Source organism: Rhinatrema bivittatum, chromosome 17 (genome assembly GCF_901001135.1).
Source record: "Rhinatrema bivittatum chromosome 17, aRhiBiv1.1, whole genome shotgun sequence".
In the NCBI taxonomy this organism is placed as follows: Eukaryota; Metazoa; Chordata; class Amphibia; order Gymnophiona; family Rhinatrematidae; genus Rhinatrema; species Rhinatrema bivittatum.
In genome coordinates, this window is record NC_042631.1 from 19,351,435 (window position 1) to 19,375,542 (window position 24,108).

At 42.6% G+C, this 24,108-nt stretch overlaps 1 protein-coding gene across 15 annotated transcripts in view; it reads right to left on the reverse strand.

Moving 5' to 3' along the window:
• MICAL2 (microtubule associated monooxygenase, calponin and LIM domain containing 2) overlaps positions 1–24,108 on the reverse strand; it is a 187,095-nt gene that overhangs the window by 96,135 nt on the left and 66,852 nt on the right. For 14 of the 15 annotated variants that reach the window (XR_003853270.1, XR_003853271.1, XR_003853272.1 and 11 more), the window contains exons 5-14: positions 19,904–20,005; positions 17,181–17,336; positions 14,293–14,393; positions 13,732–13,989; positions 11,974–12,089; positions 9,993–10,119; positions 8,622–8,712; positions 8,351–8,498; positions 6,876–7,075; positions 5,569–5,675 (exon numbers count right to left, since the gene is read on the reverse strand). Coding sequence is in view for 11 of the 15 variants with exons in the window: in XM_029582916.1 (XP_029438776.1) it covers positions 5,569–5,675; positions 6,876–7,075; positions 8,351–8,498; positions 8,622–8,712; positions 9,993–10,119; positions 11,974–12,089; positions 13,732–13,989; positions 14,293–14,393; positions 17,181–17,336; positions 19,904–20,005 (1,406 nt within the window). In the remaining 4 variants the exon portion in view is untranslated. Of the gene's footprint in view, positions 1–5,568; positions 5,676–6,875; positions 7,076–8,350; positions 8,499–8,621; positions 8,713–9,992; positions 10,120–11,973; positions 12,090–13,731; positions 13,990–14,292; positions 14,394–17,180; positions 17,337–19,903; positions 20,006–20,896; positions 21,270–24,108 lie in introns of those variants that run through there. The other variant, XR_003853273.1, reaches the window with a different exon arrangement.

Consider the following 24,108-nt stretch of genomic DNA (forward strand, 5'->3'; position numbering starts at 1 on the left):
AGGCACATTCTGTAAGATAGGAAAACTTAGGGTCTGATCTACTAAGGCTTTTCCTCATTCTGTGTCCATGGGATAAAAAGCTTAATAGATCAGGCCCTTAATTCTATGCAAAATGCAAAATTTGCAACACACGTCATATTCCGTGTTTCATCCTTTTTTCCCTTTAAATAGGGCAGGTTTATAGATGCTGGTGACATCTTATGGAGTAACATAGTAATTGAGGCACAAGCTTTCGAGAACCAGATCTGCATCTGATGAAGTGGACTGTCTTTGAAAGATTATGCCTCAATTAATCTGTTAGTGGGTAAGGTGTCACTAGCCCGGGAAGATTTCACTTACTCAGTGACATCATTCCAATAACTAGCATTTCATTCTTCTTAGTAAAAATAATCCTGAAGTGTGTGAATGCAATAATAATAAATTCCAATAAAACAGTATTACATTTCTAGTTCTCTGTACTGTGAACTTGAAATGGTTTGTCTATTGAAAGATGAATTTAAGAAAAAATTATATTTTGTCCCTGCTCCGTGATGCACAATAAATGATTATTATATTCAGACCATAAGTTGCACTTATTGGCCCTGAAGTTTATGGTCCAATAGTATGACCTGAGGCAGCTGATATAGCCCATCCCATCAGCTGTGGAGACTGTAGGAGAAGCCCTGGGCAGCTGGGAGAATCGATTAGCAGTACCGTATCAGTCAGTCTATAAGACCTCCAAATCCATGGTGTGTCTTATGGTCCTGTAAGTCATACAGCTCAATAAACATTAAATGGCACCTGACAAAGATTAATATTTCACCTATCGGTTACAGGCAACAGCTTTCTTGGATATCCAACATTATGGATGTTGCGAGAGTTTCTGAACTTGGGTGTTTGCACATTTTCCATGACCTTGAGAAAACTCCGTAGAAAGTTTCCAACCAGTACACTGGGCTGTTGTGCACACAGTGCAACGTCTTAAGAGTTAGAAAAAGGCTCGTGTTTATCATACGAGTCTAGACCACAAAGCAACAGATTGCCTGGAAGCCCTCCAGGCAGACTCCACATGAAAAAAAAAAAAAAAGAAAAGAAAACGCCGGGAGGAGCTTCCTGCAGCTCTGGCAGCTCCCCGCCCCTCGCATGGGCTTCCAAGGTAAGGAGGAAACACGTGCGAGAGGAGGGGGCAGTGCGCAGCAGAGCCCGTCAGAGTGCGAGGGCTGCAGGAAGCCCAGCAATGGATGGAAACGCAGTGGATGAGGGCATGGCGGCAGCAGAGACGCTCTGACACACCTATAAAAATTGGGCATCAGAGGCAGTTGCCTACACTGCCACTATCTGAATTCAGGCCTGAAGGGGCGTGTGCTGCCATAATGGTCCTGAAGAACTGGGTTCTGTGTAGGTTGTTATATTTTTCTTCTGGACCAACAGAGAGAGAGAAAGAGAGAGAGAGAGAGTGAGTAACTGCTACAGAGGAGATTTTGGGATCACATTGGTTCCCTGTTTAGAGATGTGGGTGTGAAAAACATCTGAAGATGGGATCAACTTAGTACGGAAAGCTCATATAAAACATTGTTTTTGTTGGTTGGTTTCAATGAAAGGCGTCACGGGCTGCAAAGCACCACAGAATATAAAACTGTCTGGTCTCGTGGCCTCATTCAACAAAAGCAAATATTTAAGGGCCCTTTAAAAATTATATTTGAGTTATGCTCCCGGTGATGCCTCTTTCCAGAAAGACCTCGAAGTGAAATTTGTCTCCATTAATTTTAATTTGGGAATTTTCACATTTAGAAACAGGGAACGAAAGCTCCTCCGATGTAAGATGATTGACCCCCTTCCGACTCCCCCCAGGTCACAACCTCCTGAGGAATCCGGGTTCTTCCTCTGAGGAAATGCTATGTTACAGGAGATTTAGGCATAGCAGTGGGCCAGTGGACATAGGGGAGGAATTGTTTTCCCACTTACGGGGATGGAGAGAGCAAGGAACACTGGGGGAAAACTGAGCTTGAAAAACTTGCAATTCCAAAGTTTTCGGGTTTCTCTATACTTTCTTGCATTTTGTAAATGTGTTGCATGCCGTTTGTCTATACGATTACTGTTTTGCTGCACAGATTTCTTTGGTGGCATTGTAGCATGGTGTCTGATCACAGTCCCAGCTGTTTGTTGTCTGATACTGGGTAAATAATGAGGACCAACTGAAGAGACAGAGCAGAGTGAATCTAGCCTAGCAAGACCAAAGAAATTCTGCAATAAATGGGCCTGAATATTCATATTTACTACCAGTGGTTTAAAACAAAACAAAACAAAAAAACCCCATTCTCAGTTTCCCGGCTGCTCTGCTAATAAGACTGACATTAATAATATCAGAAATGGTTGTTAAAATGCATAACAAGGGTAACTAACCATATGATTATCTCAATGTCTTCTGTCAAAACAAGTCAGCACAGACTTTTATATAACAATTAACTGGGAGTGCCACACTGCAGCAATTTGCTGGTTTCAAATGCTCCCAAGCTGCTCTGTCAGCTTCTGCCACAGCTGCTCCCTTCCTCCCTATGCACCATGCATCAGTCACAGGCCATAGGAAACACATTTAGCAGAGGAAGAATGCATGGTATAACTGTGCTTTCTCAGGAAACCGTTTATATAGGAATTGAGAACTAACAAGGGATACCAGAAAGGACTGTGCAGATATACAGACTAAGATTAGGTGTTGGCAAACCTTCTGGCCCGGGGCCAGATTGGGGTATAGGTGAGTAGCCATGAAGAGAGAAAAGCAAAGGCGTCTCGGAGCAATGCCCGATAACTACCAGGACCAGATTCACCACCATGGCCACACCCTCCTACTTGCCCAGTGCTTCCCAGACCTAACTCAGCACTGCGGGTGGGGATGTGGATTCACCGGGATCGGATGCAGCTGGTGGACCGTAGCCTGCCCGCCTCTAAGTCCAGGCTCTGACCTTACAGCCAAAGAGCGGCAGCCATTGTCAGGAGGTGGTGTATTCAAGTGGTTACAGTGCCAGACTATGATTCGTGAGAAATCCTGGAACATGAGGCTCAAGTTATCTTTATACTGCTGTGTACTCAGGACCCAGTTAAAAACAAACAATGCATTTGTCTTTCCTGATCAATTAGTTTATATTAAAAAAAAAAAAAGTCACAAGGAATACTGGAATTCTTGAAAACCCTTGATTGGATTGCTAGACTAATGAACTAATGCTTCAAGCACCTATAAGGTTGCCTGCTTAGTGTGCGAGAAGAGAGAGGAAGGGGGGTGGGTGGGCTAGACGAGACAATATTTTCTATTATTAGGCAAGTGATTGAGTTTTGTTTTGAATGTGCTACTTACTAACTTCATGGAGTGCTCCCTAGTCTTTGTATTTTTTGAAAGAGCAAATAACTAATTTATATTTACCTTTTCTATTACACTCATGATTTTATACATATTTCCATTAGCTCCAAGCTAAACAGATCCAATCTCTTTAGCCTTTCCTCTTAGGGGAGCCATTCCATTCCTTTTTCATTTTGGTTTCCCTTCTCTATATCTTTTCCAATACAACAATTTCTCTTTTGAGATGTGGTGACCAGAAATGCACATAGTACTCCTTAAGTATGGCCTCACATCATGGAGCAATACAGGGGTATTAGGATATTCTCCATTTTATTCACTATTCCTTTCCTAATAATTCCTAACATTGTTTTCTTTTTTGACTGCAATAATGACCAGGTCCTTTTTCTGACCTAGAGGGTAACGCCTAATATGGAACCTAACGTTGTGTTAACTACAGTGTGGGTTATTTTTCCCTATATGCATCACTTTGCATTTATCCACATTAAATTTCTTCTACCATTTAAAATGCCCAGTCTTGTAATCTTGCAAGATCCTCCTGCAGTTTTTCACAATCCGTTTGCAATGTTCCCTCTAAGTACTGGGTTGCTGTGTGCAAAAAGATTTGGTTACATTACCCTGTGAGCACTATTTTCTTTGATGCAAAAAACCTATCAATTTTATGCTCACAGCAACTCAATCCTTAAAGGGAACACTGGCGAAGTCCATCCCTTAAAATAATCACCTAATCTACTAAAAGCAGTTATAACAATAACTATGTGAATAAAAAAAAATTTCTGCAATAAAACAGTTAAAACTGCTTTCTGCATGCAAGTAAAATTAATAAAGAGCAAACATTTATAATAGAAATGAGAAAGATGACCATAATGCCGTAAAAGCCAGTGATAAGTACCATCGTTTTCACAGCAAGAATTAAAGTTGCATAAGAACCGGACCTTTAAAATACAGGCAGACCCCTCACCAAATATAAAATAGAAGGATTATAAAGTATAAATAGAATGTGCTGATAAAAACTCTACTGGAAGCCACAAGCCTGACTGTATTATAGAGTGCAACAATGGAAAAACAAACATCATTCCTTGAAAAACGTCAAGCAATAAAACATCATTCATAATATTAAAACCATACTAATAAAAAGAAAAAAAATGTGTCAAAACAGCTGATGAATACCCATTTAAAAAACAAACAAAAAAAAAAACCCTTGCATAAAATTTGTTCTAATATTTCCCTAACACCAATAAAATCTTTCAAACCATTTGAAGAATAAAATATCCAATAATTAAAAAAATTCTAATATTTTCCCCAAATCAATAAAATATTTCAAAACAGCAGAAACATCGAATTACAACTAATAAGGATTAAAAAAAAAATCTCCTGCTCTCAATGCCTTTTGATTTCCAGTCACCCTGATATTGTTGTGGATTGGGGGAGATAGAGCCCACAAACTTTATCTTCTCTTGCACTCTCAAACATACACTCTCTCTCACTCCCCCTCTCATATTCATGCCTATGCTCACACATACTCCCCCTCTCTTATATATACAGGATCTCTCCCTCACACACACATGCCTGTATATAACACACAAATTCTCTCAGGCATGCATACACACACACACACACACACACACACAGGCACACAGAATCTCACACATGTACACAAAGTCAGACACACACGGTCATAGAATCAGCCTCCTGGTCTCTTTGGGTAGCAGGGGGATGGGCTCCATCATGGGCGAGATAAAGCTGTGTGGCTGCAGGAAAAAAGTTATGCATGCCGTAGCTTAGAGGGAACAGGGTCTGCTTGTGATTTAACTCCTCAGAATAATTTAGTATCATCTGCAAATTCGATGACTTCACAATATACAATAGGACATAGTTTGTTCAGAATTATTCTCACTCTCCACATATCTAGATTAGACACCTGCTCTACTGTCTATATTTCTGGCTTTGTGAAAAAATAGAAGCAAATCATTCAGTCTGCACCATCGCTGTGTGTTGATGTACTAAGAATTCTTCACAACTGTAGTGAAAGGCAATGCTAAGCAAAGTTCTGTAAAGGAGGAAAACCCAAACCTTCTACAAGTCAAAGGGCAATTGTAAGATTATTAATAGATTGTATTCCTTACTACAGAAAGAAACAGCGAAAAGCACCATGGGAGAGCTATGCTCTGTGCCATGTCTTGCCCCCTCTCGCCCCTGAAGATAAAGGGGGACGTGCAAACGGAACAGCATATCCTTACTTTTGTCACGCGCTTTCTTGGCGCTGTTAAATTGATGAAATTGTTTAAAGTGGTTGATTTTGCAGGATAAGCATTTCCATTTTCTCCGTTCTCTTTGCTTGCAGGATCTGTAAAAAACATGAAATGATCAGGAGAAAAAAAGGGACATCTGAACCGATTACTCAAGCGTATCAGAACATTAACCGTTTACACGCCAGATGTGTGAGCTCGAGAGCTTCTGAAGCGCTGCTCTCCTACATAATATTTTGCATTTATTTTTAAAAAACAGTTTCATGGAGATTAAGAGCTCCTCAGGCCAGCAGGTGCCATCTCAAATTCTGGTTAACTCGACGAACCAGCTGCCCACAGCATCACTCTTCATCACCCATGACGGCAATCACAACTTCTCTTATTACCGGGTGCTCGGATACAGACACCTTCTTCCTTCCCCCCATCTCTCCCCGTGGCAGTAGACATTCTCTTCATTTCACTGCTTTCAAATGAAATGTACAATCTGCTGCACTCCCCTGAAACCTGGGGGTCTGATTTCTAAGGGCCGGGCCCGGTTGGCAGGGGAAAGGCATGATACTGCTTGCCCACCTGCCAAGCAGGTCCCAAGAAGTTATAAGCGGATCTGGGAGTGTTACGTGTGGAGGTGCTCAGCAGCCAAATTTGTATTTTAACTACAGTACTGTAATCACAGTCTCCTTGTATGAAAGGGATTCACTAAAATATCACCGCCAAAAGAAAACCAAGAGATGGAAGAGAAAAACTTTGAAATGCAACTGACTTGACACTAAGGGGACTGGGTCAAGCAAGCTGCTTAAATAAATTAATTTATTAAAAAAAACAAACAAACCATAGGTGGACAGAAGGATGAACATACAGAAGGTGGCACTTATGAACGTGTGATCGCTCTCTTCACTGAAGCCCATTTATCACACGTATAAAATGAGAAAAAGCACTGAGGGGACAGGAGTCTGAATTGTCAACAGCTGAATCCAGTGCGAATGAAAAAAAAAAAAATATATATATATATATACATATACACACACCGCTCTGTCTGACCCTTGCCTTTTTTCGCCATATATATATATTAAGCATCTGAATTCTAAATCAAGTGCTCCTTCCTTCTCAAGTGCGCGGAATAGAAAGGCGAAAAAAGACAAGGGTCAGACAAAGCGGTATTAAACTTTGCAGAGTTGAAGCTATGAGAATTAACTCTGGAGATGTTTCAGGCCATGGGTTAGTTAGCCACGATGGGGGAAAGAGAAAAAAAAATATATATATATATGTATATGGTTTTAAAAGAACAAAGATTTGCTTACCAACCGCTCTCAGAGGTGCGCCTCTAAATAACTCGTAAAACTTCGAGAGATACATGACCATGCTGAGCTTATCTGGCCCTTCAGCACCTGCCATCTCTTTCCCTGTGGTGATCGGAGGTATTCCAAGTTCTCTCTCTGCGATATCAAATGCCAGCTGGTTGTTCCCGACAGGATCTTCTTCATTCAAAGCCTCAAAGTCACTGAGAAATGACACGAGCGTTTTAGCGGCATCAGCAGGCAAACCGGAATTTCTCAAGTTGAAAATGTGTCAGTGTAACAATCAAAGTACTGAGCATAAAACTTTCAAACAAATGCGTGCAGCAGCAAGTACTCGTACGTGCGCCTATGGCCACAAGATCCACGCTATTATTTTTATACGTGCGCTTTATAAAATACATCTCTACCCCGCAACATATGCTCGCATGCAGGTTTACACGCAAATACAATTCAATGCACTGAACGCGTGTACGCTTCCTACCTGTTTTAAAAATATACATGCATACATTTTATGCGTGAAGATAAAGGAGGACTTACTCGCCTAAACTGGGATTTATGCGTGTTAAGTTGGTATATTTTAAAACAGGTGCACAACAGGGAAATTACAAGTTTTACAAAATTAGTGCACCAGTTTGCCCAGTCCTTCTCCAGGTCAATGAGACCCCTCCTGGTTCTTCATCTGGAACAGCCCTCAGTTTACGCAGAGCTCCCACCCAGTCAGTACTACACAATAGACATGTTTATTATCAGTTACGTCTGATAGCAGATATATAATTATGCAAGTAGCAAATCTACATGCACTGTGCTTTTTAAAATAGCAACTTACGCATATGAATGTTTGCCTCACCCCAGACCATCCCTTTTTTATGCACGTATATGTACAGGTGAAAACGAAAATACATGCGTATTTTAGAGACTTTTATAAAATACGAAATATGCAAGTAGATGCTACTTACACATATAACATTGTTTGTCTAAGAATTGGCAGAACATTTTTCAGAGCAAAAGTGACAGACAAAAACAAAACATTTAAAAAATCCCCTCAGACGTATTACGCCAAATAGTGCATTAAAGCATTGTGACTGCAAGATTATTATTTTATATATTTAAGAGTTTTGCTACATCCGCATTGTACTAGTAAAAATAAATAAAAAAAAAACAAACCATCTTTGGGGGATCTAATTTTCTAGTTTTCTACCCATCAAAGAGGAAGGGTAACTATTATAAATAGCTGCAATCCTGCCATACAATTTTCTTACAGCTGTGACCCTCATGAGGTTTCTAACCTAAGATTTTTAACCACCACCAGACAAGGATACATTCAAGAAGGAACAGTGGCAAGTACTGCCACCAACATGCTTTCAGAAAGGAGAAGAAAAGGTCCAAGTCATCTAATCTAGTCACATTACTTTCTTCCTTCCTGTACTTTCACAAGCCATTATTTCTTGCAATTAGCAAAGGCTGCGCAGGTATCTTACATGTCGTCAGGTCTGAAGCGATGTATGATTGCACATAAGGCAAAGCCACTCTTCCAAGAGGACGTCAAGTTGATGACATTAACGTTTCTGTAGCCTTCCGTCTGTTTCTGACACCAAGTCAAAAGTTTATTGGGCCTAATATCAGATTCTGCAACAGCAGCAGGAAAACAAAAAGCTCAGTCAATTTAAAAAAAAAAAAAAAAAAAGGATGGTGAGAATGCTCTTAACAAAACTTTGGAAAAAGCACATCATAGGTGATGTAACCACATACCGTGTCTGGACAGTCCGACAGATCTTCTAATGGAACTCACTCTTTCCAATGGGCAATGCTGTAGCTCATTTGTAAGGTACAAATGCCTCACCTAAAAAAGTTCAAGGCAGATACTGGCATAATTAGACTTTCTTTGCAGTGGGCATTGCTGTAACCTATTTGCAAATTAAATCACATGAAACCAGGAAACTCGTGTTGTGAGCCCACTCGGGTATAGATTTTTCAATGACTTTGAAAGGATCTCTACACGGGCAACATTCAGCTTGTAAGATTTAGATCTTGGGTTCTCCTTTTTCATTTTCTTGGGCATGCAAACATACATGTGAAAGCTAGTCTGCGCTATCCCTGCTTGTGACACCAACCAGTTCTCCGCAAAGGGCCTTGTAACACCATAAACGACAACATTTCACAGTCACCGAGCAGTAATAATTCAAGTACAGAGCTCAAGAAGCACATAAAGGAAGCACAACCCTAGAATTCACGGAGCAGACATGCATGCAGATTCCATAGATCCTATTTCTCCAGCAGGTTAACTGATGGTTTCATTCTGTTTTAGATGCTTTTATAGTGAGGGACAGGCACACCAGTCTGGATTAAATCCAAATCCCATCCAAAACTGATGGGGTTGGAGAGAGGGTTAGTTTTTGGTTTTGAAATAAACAAAAACCCCAAACCTATTACATCTATAAAGGGCTCTGCTTATTTTTCTACTGCAGCAGAAACACTCACTGGCAGGAGTGCAGCCAAATTCTGCCCTCTGCTCTCCAGGGCATAAGTTCCTGCCAAAGGTTTAATTTTTAGAGGCATTGTGCCATTTCTTAAAGCCGTCATAAACTTGAGTCCCCGGTACATACTTCAGCTTTCCTCCCTAACTGGCAGCACGTGTTGATACAAGTTTGCTTGCTCTCCTAATCTAGGCGTGTACCCAGACAGGACAAGGGAAACGGCTGTCTCCTTCTCTTAAAACACTTCTGCCCCCATCCCACAGCACAGGCCACTGCAAATTGCTTAAAATGTGTTCACTATGCTGTTGGCCCAAACTGGAGTGCGGTGGGAGTGGGCGAAGGGTGTCAACCAACTACACAGGTCCAGTACCGATTCCCTTAAATGCCATCTCACTGCATTTTGAGAGTCATGGTTGCATCTTTAAAAGGGATAAGAATGCAGTAAAATGGCATTTAAAGAAACCAATACCAAATCAATGTCTTAAATATTCTCTTAGGCTGGATAGCAGCATTAGTCCCCTAAGTAGTTTTGCTGCTCGAAGTACATCTGGCCCCCAGTTTCTATGGCAAACACTTTACACACACAAAAGATGGCTACATTCCCAGCTCAACTCATTTGAACAGGAAAGAGTCATGTTAAACTGACCTGGTGAGGTCTAACACAGTTCGAGTTCAGGTTCGGATACCGTGTCCCTGGGTCAATGGTATACTGGTCAAAATTCTTGTTGATGTTCTCAGGAGTCGTCTGGGGCAGCAATCGATAAAGGCTCTCTCTGATAGAAGGAAAGATGCAAAGAAATAAAAGGGTTTTTTCCCCCCCCCCAGCAAAAATTCCACTGTTTATTTAGATAACATGTCCATGGCACCGCACACATGGGCCAGCGTCTACATCCAAACCGTGTGCTGAGAAAGCTGTGACCTGAACCTAGGGAGACAGACATTCCGTCTGCAGCCTCCCAAGAAGGCAAGGGATGATGTCATAGTACGTGAGATCATCTGGTTTTACACATCAGTCTGAAAATCCAGGGAGGAATGTCTGCCTTTACCACTGACTCGGGCTGATCCATGACTTCTGAAACCTCTGCTCCTATGTTCCATTTCCAGTCGTATACCTCTTCTGAGCTATGCACAGAACCTTCCCTCTCTCTTTTTGGATTCCTAAGAGAATCTGATCTTCTACCTTCTTGGGTTTATGATTAACCCAAGTAACGATCGAAAGAGGAACACTTAGGGTGTGAGGCTTTCTGGTCAGCACTGCTGTGTTCTGAACTCAACTCCTATCTACTTTCACTGCTACATAGCTCCAAGTCCATTACATCACCTAACCAATGCCGTGAAAAAACTTTTCACCACATTTATAAATGATTTTTGTAAGATAAATAGATGGAGGGCGGGTGACTACATAGTCAAAGATTGTACAGATTCTAATTACTCTACAAACAGGTTCTGTGAATAAGTGTTAAAATAAATACCGTTTTGGCATTAGTGTTGCTTTAAAACACACCGATTTTAAAGGAGACCAGCAGCCTTGTTCTAATATTTAGGATGCATGGAATTAAGCAGGATACTAATCGTAATAAATGTACTGGCTCATTTTCTCGCTTAGGATCTGCTGCCGGAAGGTCCTTCTTAGTATCCTGCCAACCTGTGCAGGGGGCTTGAACCACCTAACTGCTGTTGCCTCCTGGTTTCAAACCACATGGGGTCCTCCCCATAGTTTCATGGAACCTGTGGGCCTTGTGTGGTTGAAACTATGAAGCAGCACCAAGGGTAGTTAAGCAGGCAGTCAGAGGCCGCCCTCAGGTGGCTTGGTGGCATCACTGCTTGCTCTCGCCTCTTTGGCCTCATAGAGTTGCCGTCATGGCCTCATCAGCAGGAAATCCTGATGGTGTACAAATAATATGCATTGACTCTACAAGACTGGGGAAGGACGACAGGCCCCCAGTGACTACTTAAGGAGGACACTATTTTAAAAGTATATATTTATTTATTTTATTTAGAATTTGTTAATATACCGATACTCAAGATAAATATCTTATCCATACCGGTTTACAGCAAAACAAGGGACACCAACATATATGAGAAAAAGTTACATAAAACAAGGTGATGAATTCAGGAGAACTGTAAGAAATGGAAATAGCTTAACATAGCGCTACTGTAGAGAAGAAAACTAGCAAAGTAAAATACTGACTAGGTGAACGACTTGGAAGGTGATCCACAAACAACGGACGAACGAACAAGCAGTTTTTCAATCAAATAGTAGGTGATCAAACCAAAGCAGTGTTTTAAGGGGTGGTACTGTCTGTACAGGGCAACTGATTAGTGGAGATGGGGTTGATGCTAAAAGGGGGAGGGGTGGTCAAGGGCTAGAGGTTTGGAGGAGTCAAGTTCCATGTTTATTTCCATTATTAATATTTAAAAATATCAAAATCTGAAAAGTTTTTTTGAAGACAGATTGTTATTAATTATGAATAGTTAAGTCAACCTAAAACAAAAAATTTTCTCCAAATACAAAAATTTTCATATTGAATTTCTGAGAATGGTGCTTGAAATGAGGGGGGATATATTTTAGATTAATCAGAGTGGGTTTATAATAATAATTAAAAAAAAAAAAAGACGACACTCACCGTTCTGCCAGAATTTCCAGCGGTGGTGTCTCCTGAGCCCAGCTCTTCACCATCCATGCCGAATCAAATGCTGCGAGGAAGCCTCTTGCACAGCCTGTCCCCATGGGCCAGAATGGCTTAAATAAATATGTACACATTTAGACATCAGCACACACTTCATTTTAACATAGCAGCAGCTCCAACAGGTCGAGAGTTAAGATAGGTCAGGGCAACTCCAGTCCGAGAGACCGAGAGACAGGTTCGATTTTTAGGATTAGCCAACAGATACAAATTAAATGGGTACTTCAGCCAATTGGAAGCAAACATTTCTGACAAGCATTCGAGGGGGTAATTTTCAAAAGGGACTTCTGCTCATAAAAACAAAACAACAGTGCTTTGCATGCAGAAATGGCCTTTGCCAAAATTTCCAGCCTGATTACGGGCATTATGGGCAAATATCAAAGTTCGCCCATGTTTACCCGGACTGAGTGGAGATGTTCCTGGCAATACAGCTACGGTGGGGCACACTATGTAAACGTCAACCACGTGAACCTAAATTTTCAGAAAAATGTTTCAGCACCAAATAGCAGATGTAATTTGTCGGGGGGAGATGGGGAACAATTTGGTGGGATAATTTTTCTAAAGGGGACCCTTGTGAGTAACTCTGCTTTAAAAACTGGGGTAATTTATGTACGTGTTTCGCGGCACTAATGTGGGATATGAGGCACAGCCTTTGTAAACCGTTGAGATGGAATTTTTCTGCGCAACGGTATAGAAAACTGTATAAATAAATAAATAAATCATACCCTTCACCCAGATGTTTTTTCTTTGAAAGTTAGCATAACACACTCATGCTAGCCATTGGCTAACTTGAAAATGGCCCCTCCATCTACACCCCCCACTGTTGATATATGGAAAACTGGATATTTTTGCGGCTCAGAGGACTGGAGTTGCCTTACACATACCTTCCCCCTCCTCCCCACCACGCACACTCTTAAAGCTCGTGGTCTCAAAGTCCACAAGTTCCTTAATCAACATGCACTGTCAGAGTAAGATAGTAACAGTCACTGAATGGCACCCTGCACTGCCAGCATCCTGTGGTATATTGGCCCCTAAACCCATAAACTGGAAGCAATAAGCTGCAGTCACACTGACTTGAAATACACTACAGCAACCCAGTCATGAACTACAAAACACACTGACAAATTAGCAATAGTACAGCATTAGCCACGCACCTGCAGACAGGTACCCAAGGCTGTTTGGACCTTCTGAACAGGAATTTTTTTTTTTTTACCCAAGGAACTGGCCAGGTGGCTCAGTGGGGGGGTACACAGCCCCTATGGGGAGGGAGTCACAGTTGTGCAGCGGTGACATCAAGTGACCGGACTTGGGGGTCGGCTTTAGCTAGGTTCTGTAGGAAGCCTGGGTTTGTGGACACCGGTGGAGGGCTCTTGCTGCCATGTCCGAGTTGCGGGTGACATAAAATAAAGTAAAAACCCTTCCTAACTGCAAATGAAGGCTACTGATGGCCCAATAGAGGCTAATTCGAACTGAGCTTGTAAGCCCAAAAGGAATAGGAGGAAATTGCTGGTACCCCAAAAAAATTTTTAGATGCAAATCCTCAAACTAAAACGCTTACAGAAAATACAAGTGAAGACGTACAATAGTCAATGCTAAAGATGACTTTTGAAAAGATGTTCTCTATGGTATTCTGCAACAACATCTTTGTCTTATAAAGCATTTAAAAAAAAAAATATATATATATATATATATACATACCTCAAGTAAGCTATCCCCAACAAGACAAACTAATAGATGATGTCCACGTCTCTCCCGCACCAGCGCTGCATTTTTAGAGGCATACATAGAAGTGAAATCAAACATCGCCACATCAGGCTGCCCGTAGTGAGTGATTGCAAAATCCAAGGAGGGAAGCTGATAGTTGGTGGCAAAGTCAGCGGCCTCTCTCGCATAAGACTGCAGGTTCTCCTGGTTCACGTTCTCCCCACAGAGAAGAACCTCTGTATCAATATAGTCCTGCAGAGATGCACAGCATTTACAGTGAGACAGACGGACAAGACTACTGCATGATTCGGACGCGACACAAAACCGATCAAATATTCTTAGTGTGCAACTTTAAACTGGAATCTAAAGGCCCACATGCAGCTCGCTCATGGCTTCACAAGACACCAGGTAGCACCTCACTGTGCCATTAACCGATGCAAGTTAATTCCTACCCATACATAAATCAAGATTGATTAGTACTTTTCATAAAATGCATAAATATTTATGTAGCTGTTTTTGATTATTCACAAGACTTCTGCCTGAAGCTACACTTACATTGATAATGACTCCTTTGTCCAGAAGGCTCTGCTTTTTTGCTGTCATGACAAAGTAGTGAGTGCTGTCTTTATAGTAGACTATGTTCTCCAAGTCTATCCCTGAAAGGGCAACAAAGAATACATCTTTAAAGGGATTGGGGGGAGGGGGGGAGAGAAGTTTTTCAAACAAGCACATACTTTTAAACCGAACTCTTGTCACCGGTACAGAACATCTCGTGGACATTTTTACGTGCTTTTCCTGCACGTACAATTTTTTCATGGAAAAAAAAAATGTGCCCGCAGATTTGAATATGCTGTCAACATGCATTATTTCCCTACCTAACAAGGCCCCTGGAAACACTCCTCTAAATGCAGTTAAAAGTACACGTGATGGACCTGATTTTCCGGAGCATTTACATGTTTAAAACTGAGTTTTACATGTGTAAAATGCACCTTTACCTGTGTAAGTGGGCTTTGGAAAATTGCTATAATTGATGCCATTAAATTGGCAATGGGTGGGTAAATGAGTTTTGAAAATTGCTACGACAGTATGTTACATTTACAGGCGTAATTCCTTTGAAAGTTACCTGACTGAACATTGACCCCGCTGGGCACCGACATGCCAATTTACGTGTGTGTGTATTGCTATTTACACACAGAAATGGCTTCAAAACCTTTCTGCCCATATCTTTTTTTCTCTGTCTTCATTTTAAGTTTCTGTTAAACAACGCTTTAGCACTAGTCCATACCAAACATGGCTACATTCACTTCTGTAAAATACAGCCACTATCCACCCTTTTCAAAAAGATCCTCCCCCTCCTCTTTAAATCAAAAGCTATTGCCTCTGTAACGAAGGAGATACCACACACAAGACTTCGGAAGAAGAGCCATGCATGGTCAGACCAAAGGGCCATTGAGCCCAGCATCCTATCTCCAACAGGGGCCAGTCCCCAAAAAGCAGATCCAATTTCTTGCTCTCATTCCCTGTGACAAGTGGCAGTTAATAACTATTTATGGACTTTTCTTCCAGGAACTTGTCCAAACCTTTCTTAAACCCTTGTTGCCTTGGCCACAGTCTCCAGCAACATGTTTCACAACTTGATTGTGTGTTGATACTGCCTCCAATTTGTTTCAAATCTGCTACAGGTTAGCCCCCTGGTCTTAGTGCTGTCTAAAAGGATAACTAGACATTCCCCATTTACCTGTTCCACCCCACTCATTATTTTGCAGATCTCTGTCATATCCCCACCCCTCAATCGTCCAAGCTGAAGAGACCAAACCTGTTTAGCCTTTCTTCATAAGGGAGCTGTTCTGGTCCCTTAAGCATTTTTGTTGCCCTTCTTTGTGTCTTTTCTAAGTTCATGAAATCCTGTTTGAGATGAGGTAATCAGAATTGCACACAATATTCAAGGCATGGCTGCACCATTGATCTCTGCAGAGGCATTATGCTGGTCTCCATTTTATTCTCTATTCTTTTCCAAACAATTCCTAGCATTCTGTTGGCTTTTTGCCTGCTGCCACACCCCAACCAAGCTGAGGATTTCAACGGATTGTTCATGACGACTCCGAGATCCTCTTCCCAGGTAGCTGTTCCTAATGTGGAACACATCATTGCATATCTAAAATTAGGGTGCCTTTTCCTTATGTTCATCACTTTGCACTTGTCCACATTAAAATTTAGTCTGTTTAGATGCTCAGTTCTCCATCTAGCAAGGTCCTTCTGTAGTTCCACACAAACCATTTACATTTTAAATTACCCTGAATATTTGTGTGTCACCTGTAAAATTTGATCCCTTCACTTGTCACACACCCCCCCCCCCCCCCTTCCTAGATTAATGAATAAATTGGTCCCAGGACAGATCTCTGGGGCACCCCACTATTCATCTTTCTCTGCTGGGAAAACTGACCTTTAAGTCCTACTTTTTGCTTCCTGGTTTGAACTGCACTTATGAAAATAAATGAGCCGTGGTTAAGAGAGTCACGGAAATTCAAAACACAAAATTAAAAAAAAAAACAAATTAGTAATAAATGTAGAAACTGTTCCCTAAACCACCATACTTTAAACCATCTTCCGGTTAACATGAAAGCCGGACAGACCTCAGAAGCTTTCAGAACTCTCCCTCCCAGTTAAGCAGAAAGCCAACCTAATTTCAAAATTATTTTCTTCTTGGCAGAGAGTGTGCAGTACTAGGATTTCAGTGCTTTGTACCCTCAAGGAAAGCATTTCAGTCATGAGCTAATTTTCAGCATCAGACTGGACAGAATTGCATCTCGTCAACGATGGATAAATGTCAACACCACAAAGCAGCTTTCCACCTACCTAATCCTTCGTTAGAATGTGATATGTGCGGAAGACCACACGGTTCAAGAACTGGCTTGCATTGACATAAAAAGCAAGATCCATCGGTCAACGGCTCAGTGGGGGTTGCCAACTGGCTGGCATTTGGCTGGTTTTCAGCTGTCAGTTAAAATAAAGGGGCTGATATTCAGTCGCTATCCAGCTCCATGACTTAGCTGGATACATTTATCAGGCTAACTTGGCCGAGTTATTCAGCGGTGGCTCTCACGTTCTGCTTGTCCTCAAGGTCAACCCATGATGCTGCATTGCATTGGCCATTTTCTTTCTAATTTCTATAGATCTACAACCAAGTCTCCCTGTTTTCCAGTTCTGTACTCATAGAAAGACTTGTGGCCTAGTGATTCACAGACCTTACTCCACTGTGGTGGTGGAACCCCCTTGCACCATGTAGTCTGTAGTCACAATAATATTTAGGGGCATCTCCGATTGCTTCTCTCTACAAAAAACATTCCAAATTATTTTACCTCTATTCCTATTAAGTTTGAGCTCGTAATGCTGTAATACATACCGTGATCCTTAATGATTCTGTGCCACTGGCATGGACTTACCCGTCTCTTCTTTGAGATCCTGGAAGAATTTCTGATTGAAGATAAAAGCAACACCACTAATTTCTTCCACCTTGGCTTCTGCAGTTGTATTTCTGTTAACGAAGTTGGCGGTTATCGCAATTGCCAGCTTTCCACGGAACTCTTTCCTCCCGAAGCCTATAAATACAGACCTCATGCTTTAACGTCCGTTTCCAAGGACGAACGAAGCAGAAACAGCTAAAAGTAATCTTATCACATTTAACTCCAACTCACCAAAACAAAAACAAATCAGTTTTTGTCTTGTGCCTTGATTTTTTTTTTCCTGTGAAATCATAAAAATCATAGTCTGCACCCAGTGTTACTCCTTCCGTTTAGTTTCACTCAAGTGACACCAAATATGCTGTTTCAGGGGTAGCCAACTCCAGTCCTCAAGAGACTTAAAAAGGCTTGGTTTTCAGGATATCCGCAATGTGCAAGAGAGAATATCTGCATTCAGCGGAGGCAGTGCATGCAAGTCTATTTCATGCAAATTTCATTGTGGACATCCTGAAAACCAGATCAGTCTGTGGCTCCAGAGTTGGCCACCATTGCTCTGCTTCTTCAAAATTCTGCTCCATTCCTGCACGTTTATTAGGGATACTGCTCATATATCTATGTCTTACATACTGGAGAGTCATAGGAATTAATAATAGGTTTATATTGTATAAGATTAAAAAAAAAAAAAAAAAGCACCTCTGTTGCTATCATCTCATTGTATATTACACACATATTGAGCTCTTGTAAAATACATTCCAGATAACAATAAGAGATTCCAGTTTTATAAAAAAGTTCTCTTTCATCATCACCAGCTAGCATACAGTTTTTCCATTAAGACAAAAATGCCAGCCAGTTCATCTTACCATGTTCCCCTCTCAGCTATTACTATGCCCTGCTACATTCTATTGTCTTCTTTCAGAGATTTAGCTCTCTCTCTAGGGATAATTCAGATAAATCAGAGGCAGGTAAAAAAAAAAAAAAAAAAGGGGGGGGGGGAGTCCCATGCAACCTCTGGCAAATCTGCTGTAGGCCATCTACAGTCCCCACTAGCAACACGTCTGCTTCTCCCACATCTGAGAACTCTGCGTTCCAAACTCTCTCAGGGCTGTTGCCAAAAGAAAGGGTGTTTTCTCTTCATTGCAGGGTCATCAAGTCCACCCTAAGCTTAACTGAATCCATCAGTTTTCATAATTGTTTAATCAGTAAATTAGAACTCTATTTAAAGTATTAATTGTTGTTGTTACAGAAGAGGCAGTACTGTATACATTGGAAAGAAAAACAAAAAAATATTGCTTTATTCATTTGTAACAGGAGACTTAAAGCAACAATCAACCAATCTTCTTCTGTAAGGCAGGGTGACTATATAACTCCATGTCAAAGGGGGTAGACAGCCCTGGTCCTGCCCCACTAAATACAGGGAGATGTCGTTCTAATCATCTCCCTCAGCAAAACCGGACTATGTCTCCCTGCATGCAACGGGGCAAACACATGACTGATCCAGTGTGACACCCCCCCCTGTGACGCTGAGCTAATAGAGGTGCTAGCTTTTTAAATGTATTTTTCTCCAGTAGCTTCACATTACCAATTTTTAGTCCACTGTTTTAAAATACTGGGGCTTGATAAAATATACCGTCTGGAACTCAATTTACAAATGGAGCTTTTTGTACATTGGTTGTTGTTGCCTGGGGAATGTGAGACTTGATCTCTGATTTTCCATGACAAAAGTAAATTAATTTAGCCTACTGGGGTCAGGAAAGGGCAGGACTCTAAGTGACCGAAAAAAAAAAATACTGTCTAATAAGTGATCGTGCATTTAATATGGTCATGAAGTGTTCACGGAAAACATACAAAATTAATGAGACGTGCTTCTAATTTTTGGAATGGGAGAGCACTAAATGCTTTTGCTTCTGTTCTATTAAAAGCAAGAACAAGGGAGGAAAAATGAATGAGCACAACAGGTCCTCTTTCCCCTCTTGTGCATCTCATTCCTTGAAATTAAAGGCTTCTGTCCGATCCCATGCTTGTGTCAAAAGCTCAGACTGAGAGCTGGGCTGTTGTCCCGGTGTCCGTGCCGCACGCTAACCATGCAGGAGTCTTCATGTCAGGCCAAACTCAATAAATATTATGATAAATTAAAAAAAAATCACTGATTAAACGCATGGACCCCCCCCCTTCCCCAAACAGCAATCATTTCACCTAAGAACGACGCATGCCCTGATATTCAGCATTTTGTCTTTAGCACGCGTACAGCATGACACATGGCATGACCTTTAAAAAAAAAAAGAAAAATCAATCTCCAGATGTTGCTGCAAATTATCTTGGAAGCTCACAGGTGTGGCAAACTATCAAAGGACTCAGTTTATTTTAAAATTAGAGGGCTCGCCCTTGTTTCTTTGTTCTTGGGATAACAAAGAATGCTTTTGTAACGGGCGGCGCACCGTAAGGGATGAAGAGTGTAGACAGAAGGATTGGGGATCCTGGATTGGCAGTAGGATTCTGCAGCACAATTGCTTCTTACACTTGGGTTCTCGCCTAAGGCGGGGGAAAATTTCCTTCGCTAGTGGAGACCGTAATCCTTTCATTTCATTATCTGAAGTGATTTTATTTGGGGAGACAAAAAGGCAAAAACTGACCAATGCCATTATGGCCTTCTAACAGTTTATAGAGAAACCACACACACACACATGACTAAAAACTTGTTTTCTCACCTTCTAAAGTGTTTCTACGTCCATCAGCCCCAATGATAACATCAAACTCATATTCCGACAGCGGGTGATCTACGGGGAGAAACTCAGCCCGCCACCCTACTTCTAAAGAGAAACACAAAAAAAAACAGGAAAAATGAATTCAGCGGTCACCACTGCAAAAGGAGATCCACCACAAGTTTTGCCGAGCACAAAATGTTTTAACTATCATGTTTATGTTTTATCTATTGTGGCTGTTTTATTGTAAACCACTTAGTAATTGATAATTGGTATACGAGCCTACTAAATAAATAAGATAGTCACTAACGCTACAAGAATACATGCATGTCACATATGTAGAACACACATCACATGAGCAGGGATATCCCCTGCTGTGTCAACATGCACACATACATTTCTGAAGATGAGCACCGATGATGAGCATAAAATGCAACAAATGGGTCCACTCGAATGCTCTGTGGTAGAGCGTTGCATGCAGAGGGGACCAAGTTCTGGCTAGATGCTGTAGAGGCAATATTCAACACCCCCCCCCCCCCCCCCAGAAGAGAAAATGTAAGAGGTTCCTCCAGGACAGCAGATTCTGGTCCCTGCTTGAGGGCTTTCACTGCAGGGGCTGGGCGGCAGTGAGGAGAGGAACTCCAGTAGTTGCAAACAAAGGCTTATTGCACTGGAACCCAAAGGAGGCTGATTGTAATTGAGCTGGGATCCCAAAAGGAGCAGCAAGAAACTAAATAAATAAATAAATAAATAAATAAATAAATAAAAACCCCAAAACCTACAAATGCCTAAAGGCAAATAATGTTAATTTTTATTTATTTATAGAAATTGTTAATCGCCTTCCAATTTTTATAATAAAAATTTCCAAAGCGAGTTACATCTCCATGTAGAGAAGAAACAAACAAAAAAAATATGTACTTACACACACTGAAACTAGTAAAATCACACTGCTGGCATTAAAAGTAAAAAGAAGAACAGCTGTAATATCATTTTTATTACCTGCAATTACATGTGAAATTATCCTAAACCTGTTAACCATGAAAAACACAAGGAAGCAATCACAGCAAAATTCTCCATTTATTTTCCCCTCTCCTGTTCTCCTGCCTGAGCCAATACAAATACAGAAGCGACAGTCTGGCTCCAATGCAAACAGCAAAAGGTATAAAAAAGCAACAAACTGGATCAAGAGGTTTGGTGGAGCACAGCTGTACTTGTGCATCGCTATCCTGGGACGCCATTCTCAACTCTGCTGACGACCACTGTTGCGCACTTCTCCAGCAGCCGTGGCACTTAAAAAGCCATTCGAATTCTTGCTTGTCATCACTACCCAGGACCCTGAACAACTTCAAGTGTGCTGTGCATTTAAAATTATCTATCCAAGAGAGAGATAGCAAGGGAACATGTTATACTGGTCACCGCAATCCGGGCGAATTCTGGCAGGCTTAGTAAGACACCATCTGCTCGCGCCAGGAAACAGTTCTAATATTTGCAGCACTGCACGGATACAGCAACGGTTAACGAACCCATACAACGCACACGGTTTTCAGGCAACAAACCAGATTTTTCTCTAACAAAAAGACAAGGCTACCGGGGACGTCTATAGGTTGCAGCAGGGCTTGGTGCAGTAATGAAGCCAAAGGGCCCTTCATTTTATTCCCACACCAGCTATATCTACCCCTCTATTCCCAATCTACCATCATCTCCCCCCCCCCCCCCCTCACCTCTCTCCCCCTCTAAGAACACTGCTGCCACTCCTGCTTCCCAGTGGATTTTGGCTTATTCGCTCTGGGGAATCAGTCAGCTATGGGAGGGGGGAAGGGAAACAGCAGCAGATGCGCTGGTCATGGCGGCCCACTTGCCCGGTGCCAACTTTTACAAACCACACAGCCGGCCATAGGCACCAGCTCCGCGGGTCTGTGCGTGCACCCCCCTCCCCCACCCCCAATACTGGCTTCCTGCATGGACTGGAAGCCGAGCTCCATGCTGCAGGGTAGCAGGGGAGGGCAGGAAGGAGGAGCTTCTGCCTGTCTGCTTACTGCTCCCATCCCCCCCCCCCCCCCCCCCAGCCCCACTGCAGGCTGTGAAACGTCTCAGCAATGAGCGGCAGGGAGATCAGTGAGCAGCAGCAGTGTAGGACAGACGGGCTTCCTGCCTTTGGGTCTGCCTTGAGGTGCAGGGGAGATGGGAAAGGGCCTGCAAATGAGAAACAGACTGAAGACAGAGGAGCTGTGAAGGACAGAGTGGAGGGGAAGGAGGGGAGAGAAGGACTGAGAGAACTGCTGGGAGATGTGATGACTGATGAGTGGTGTTTTGGGGGGGGAGACTGGCTGGAGGAATCTGGGAGAGGTGAAGGGGAAGAGGGGCTGATAGTGGAGCTGTGGGGGAGGGAAATTAAACACAGGCTATGAGGGTGAGGGAACAGTTACTGTTAGGAGGAGAATGGATGTAAGAGAAGGGGATACAAGCTGGGAAAGAAGACCTGGTGTGATAAGAAGAGCTGGGATGGGAGATTAGGGTTAGAGAGAGGTGAAGAGCTCAGGGAAAGGAGCTGTGTGGGGGGGGATAAAGGAGCAGAGGCCGACAGGGGATGTAAACCAAGAGAAGGGGGATCATGGTGGAAGGAAAAGGAAGAAGGGGACAAGACTAGAAGTGAGAGAGAGAGAGATACACATGGAGTCAAAACAACAGAAATAAGATGAAGACAAGAAAATAAGTTTTAAAAGGAATGAGAAGGCAGAAAGGAAATGAGAGAAAGCCAAGAGCAAACAGGGACAGAGGAAAGATTCGGACTACAGAAAATGGTTTAAAGTTTGGTGGAGATCTGTGTGCTGGCTAGGAGGGGGTCAAGGGTAGGGAGGGGGACAGGTGGCACCTGCAGACCCTGGGGGGTAAATAAGGCATTTTACTGGAAGGATGGGGGAAGGAAGACCACGATGATATGGTCTCGGTGGTGATGTCATGGGCTGAAAATCTCTCTCAGACATTGCTTCCCCCTCGGCAGCTCTAGCATTGAGAGGCAGGGGCAGGAAGCCTGCGCATGCCCCCTCACACTTTTGGATCAAGCCCCCTCATAGCAAGGTCACGTCCCATCCTGAGTCAGTCCCTTAAAGGTGCAGCTGTCAGAGGACCTGGGGGAAATGGAATTACTGCCAGTCCGGGATCCCCTGCACCTTTTAAAGGGGGGGGGGGGGGAAGGAGGCTAACCTGAAGGGGGAACACCACTGCCCTTGGGCTTGAAATGCAAACGTCTGAGGCTTATCAAAGTCTTTGTTTACTTTTGTTGGGTAATTATTTATCCCCTCTCTCTTCGCAGCCCCTTCAAACTTCTTGGGTGGAAGCCTATTTACATAATTGCTCTTCAGCAACCTGAGAGATTCAACCCTTGATTTAACCTCAAAGGGAGAGTGAGACAGGGCAGGGAGAGGGTGACAAGGAAGGAGAGACAGGGCCTTACCAGAAATTAAAAGGGTCCTGCAGCCATTGCCATGGAGACCCAACATAGGATGGGGTAAGAGTTGGTGAAGGTGGAGGTGGGGCAGGGCGGTGACCACTCACAATAATCTTGGGGCCTTCTCCCCTGCAATTTAGTTCTGGCTACTCCCCCCCCCCCTTATGATCCGTTCTGTCTTGTTTTATCTTTCCCCCCCTCCCCCCCCCCCCCACTGGGGGTGCTGTAATGTGCGTCGAGGTCAGCAACCCCCCCCCCCCAATTACTTTCAAACGTTGGCTCCTATGCCAGCCAGCGACAGGGATGAGAGAGACAGCGGGTGCGCCATGCTTGGGGGGGGGGGGGGGGGAGGGATGGAAATGCTAGGCCTCTTCTTCCTGCTGGTCACTTCTGGCCAGGTCAACCCATCTTTAAATCGGTGTGGGTACAGCCCCTGCAAGCCCCCCCCCCCCCCCTTCAGCTACAGGGCCTAGTGCGGTCGCACCAGCCCCACTGGACCCGAGGCGGTCCCGAATGCTCCTCACTTTAATTTCAAGAATGCAAAGGAGTCGAGCAAAGCAGTCCATCAATAGGGACCTTCCTGTTCATTTTATTTTATTTTTTACATTTTACCTCGGAATTTATCAGCGTTTATTACAACAAAAACAAAAATGGGAGAAATCGGCAGAAAAAAAAAATAAAACCACCCATCATTTTCCCAGAAAAATTATGTGTTTGTTCTTGTAATAAATATGTTTTTATGTACTTTTTTAGAGCTTTGTAA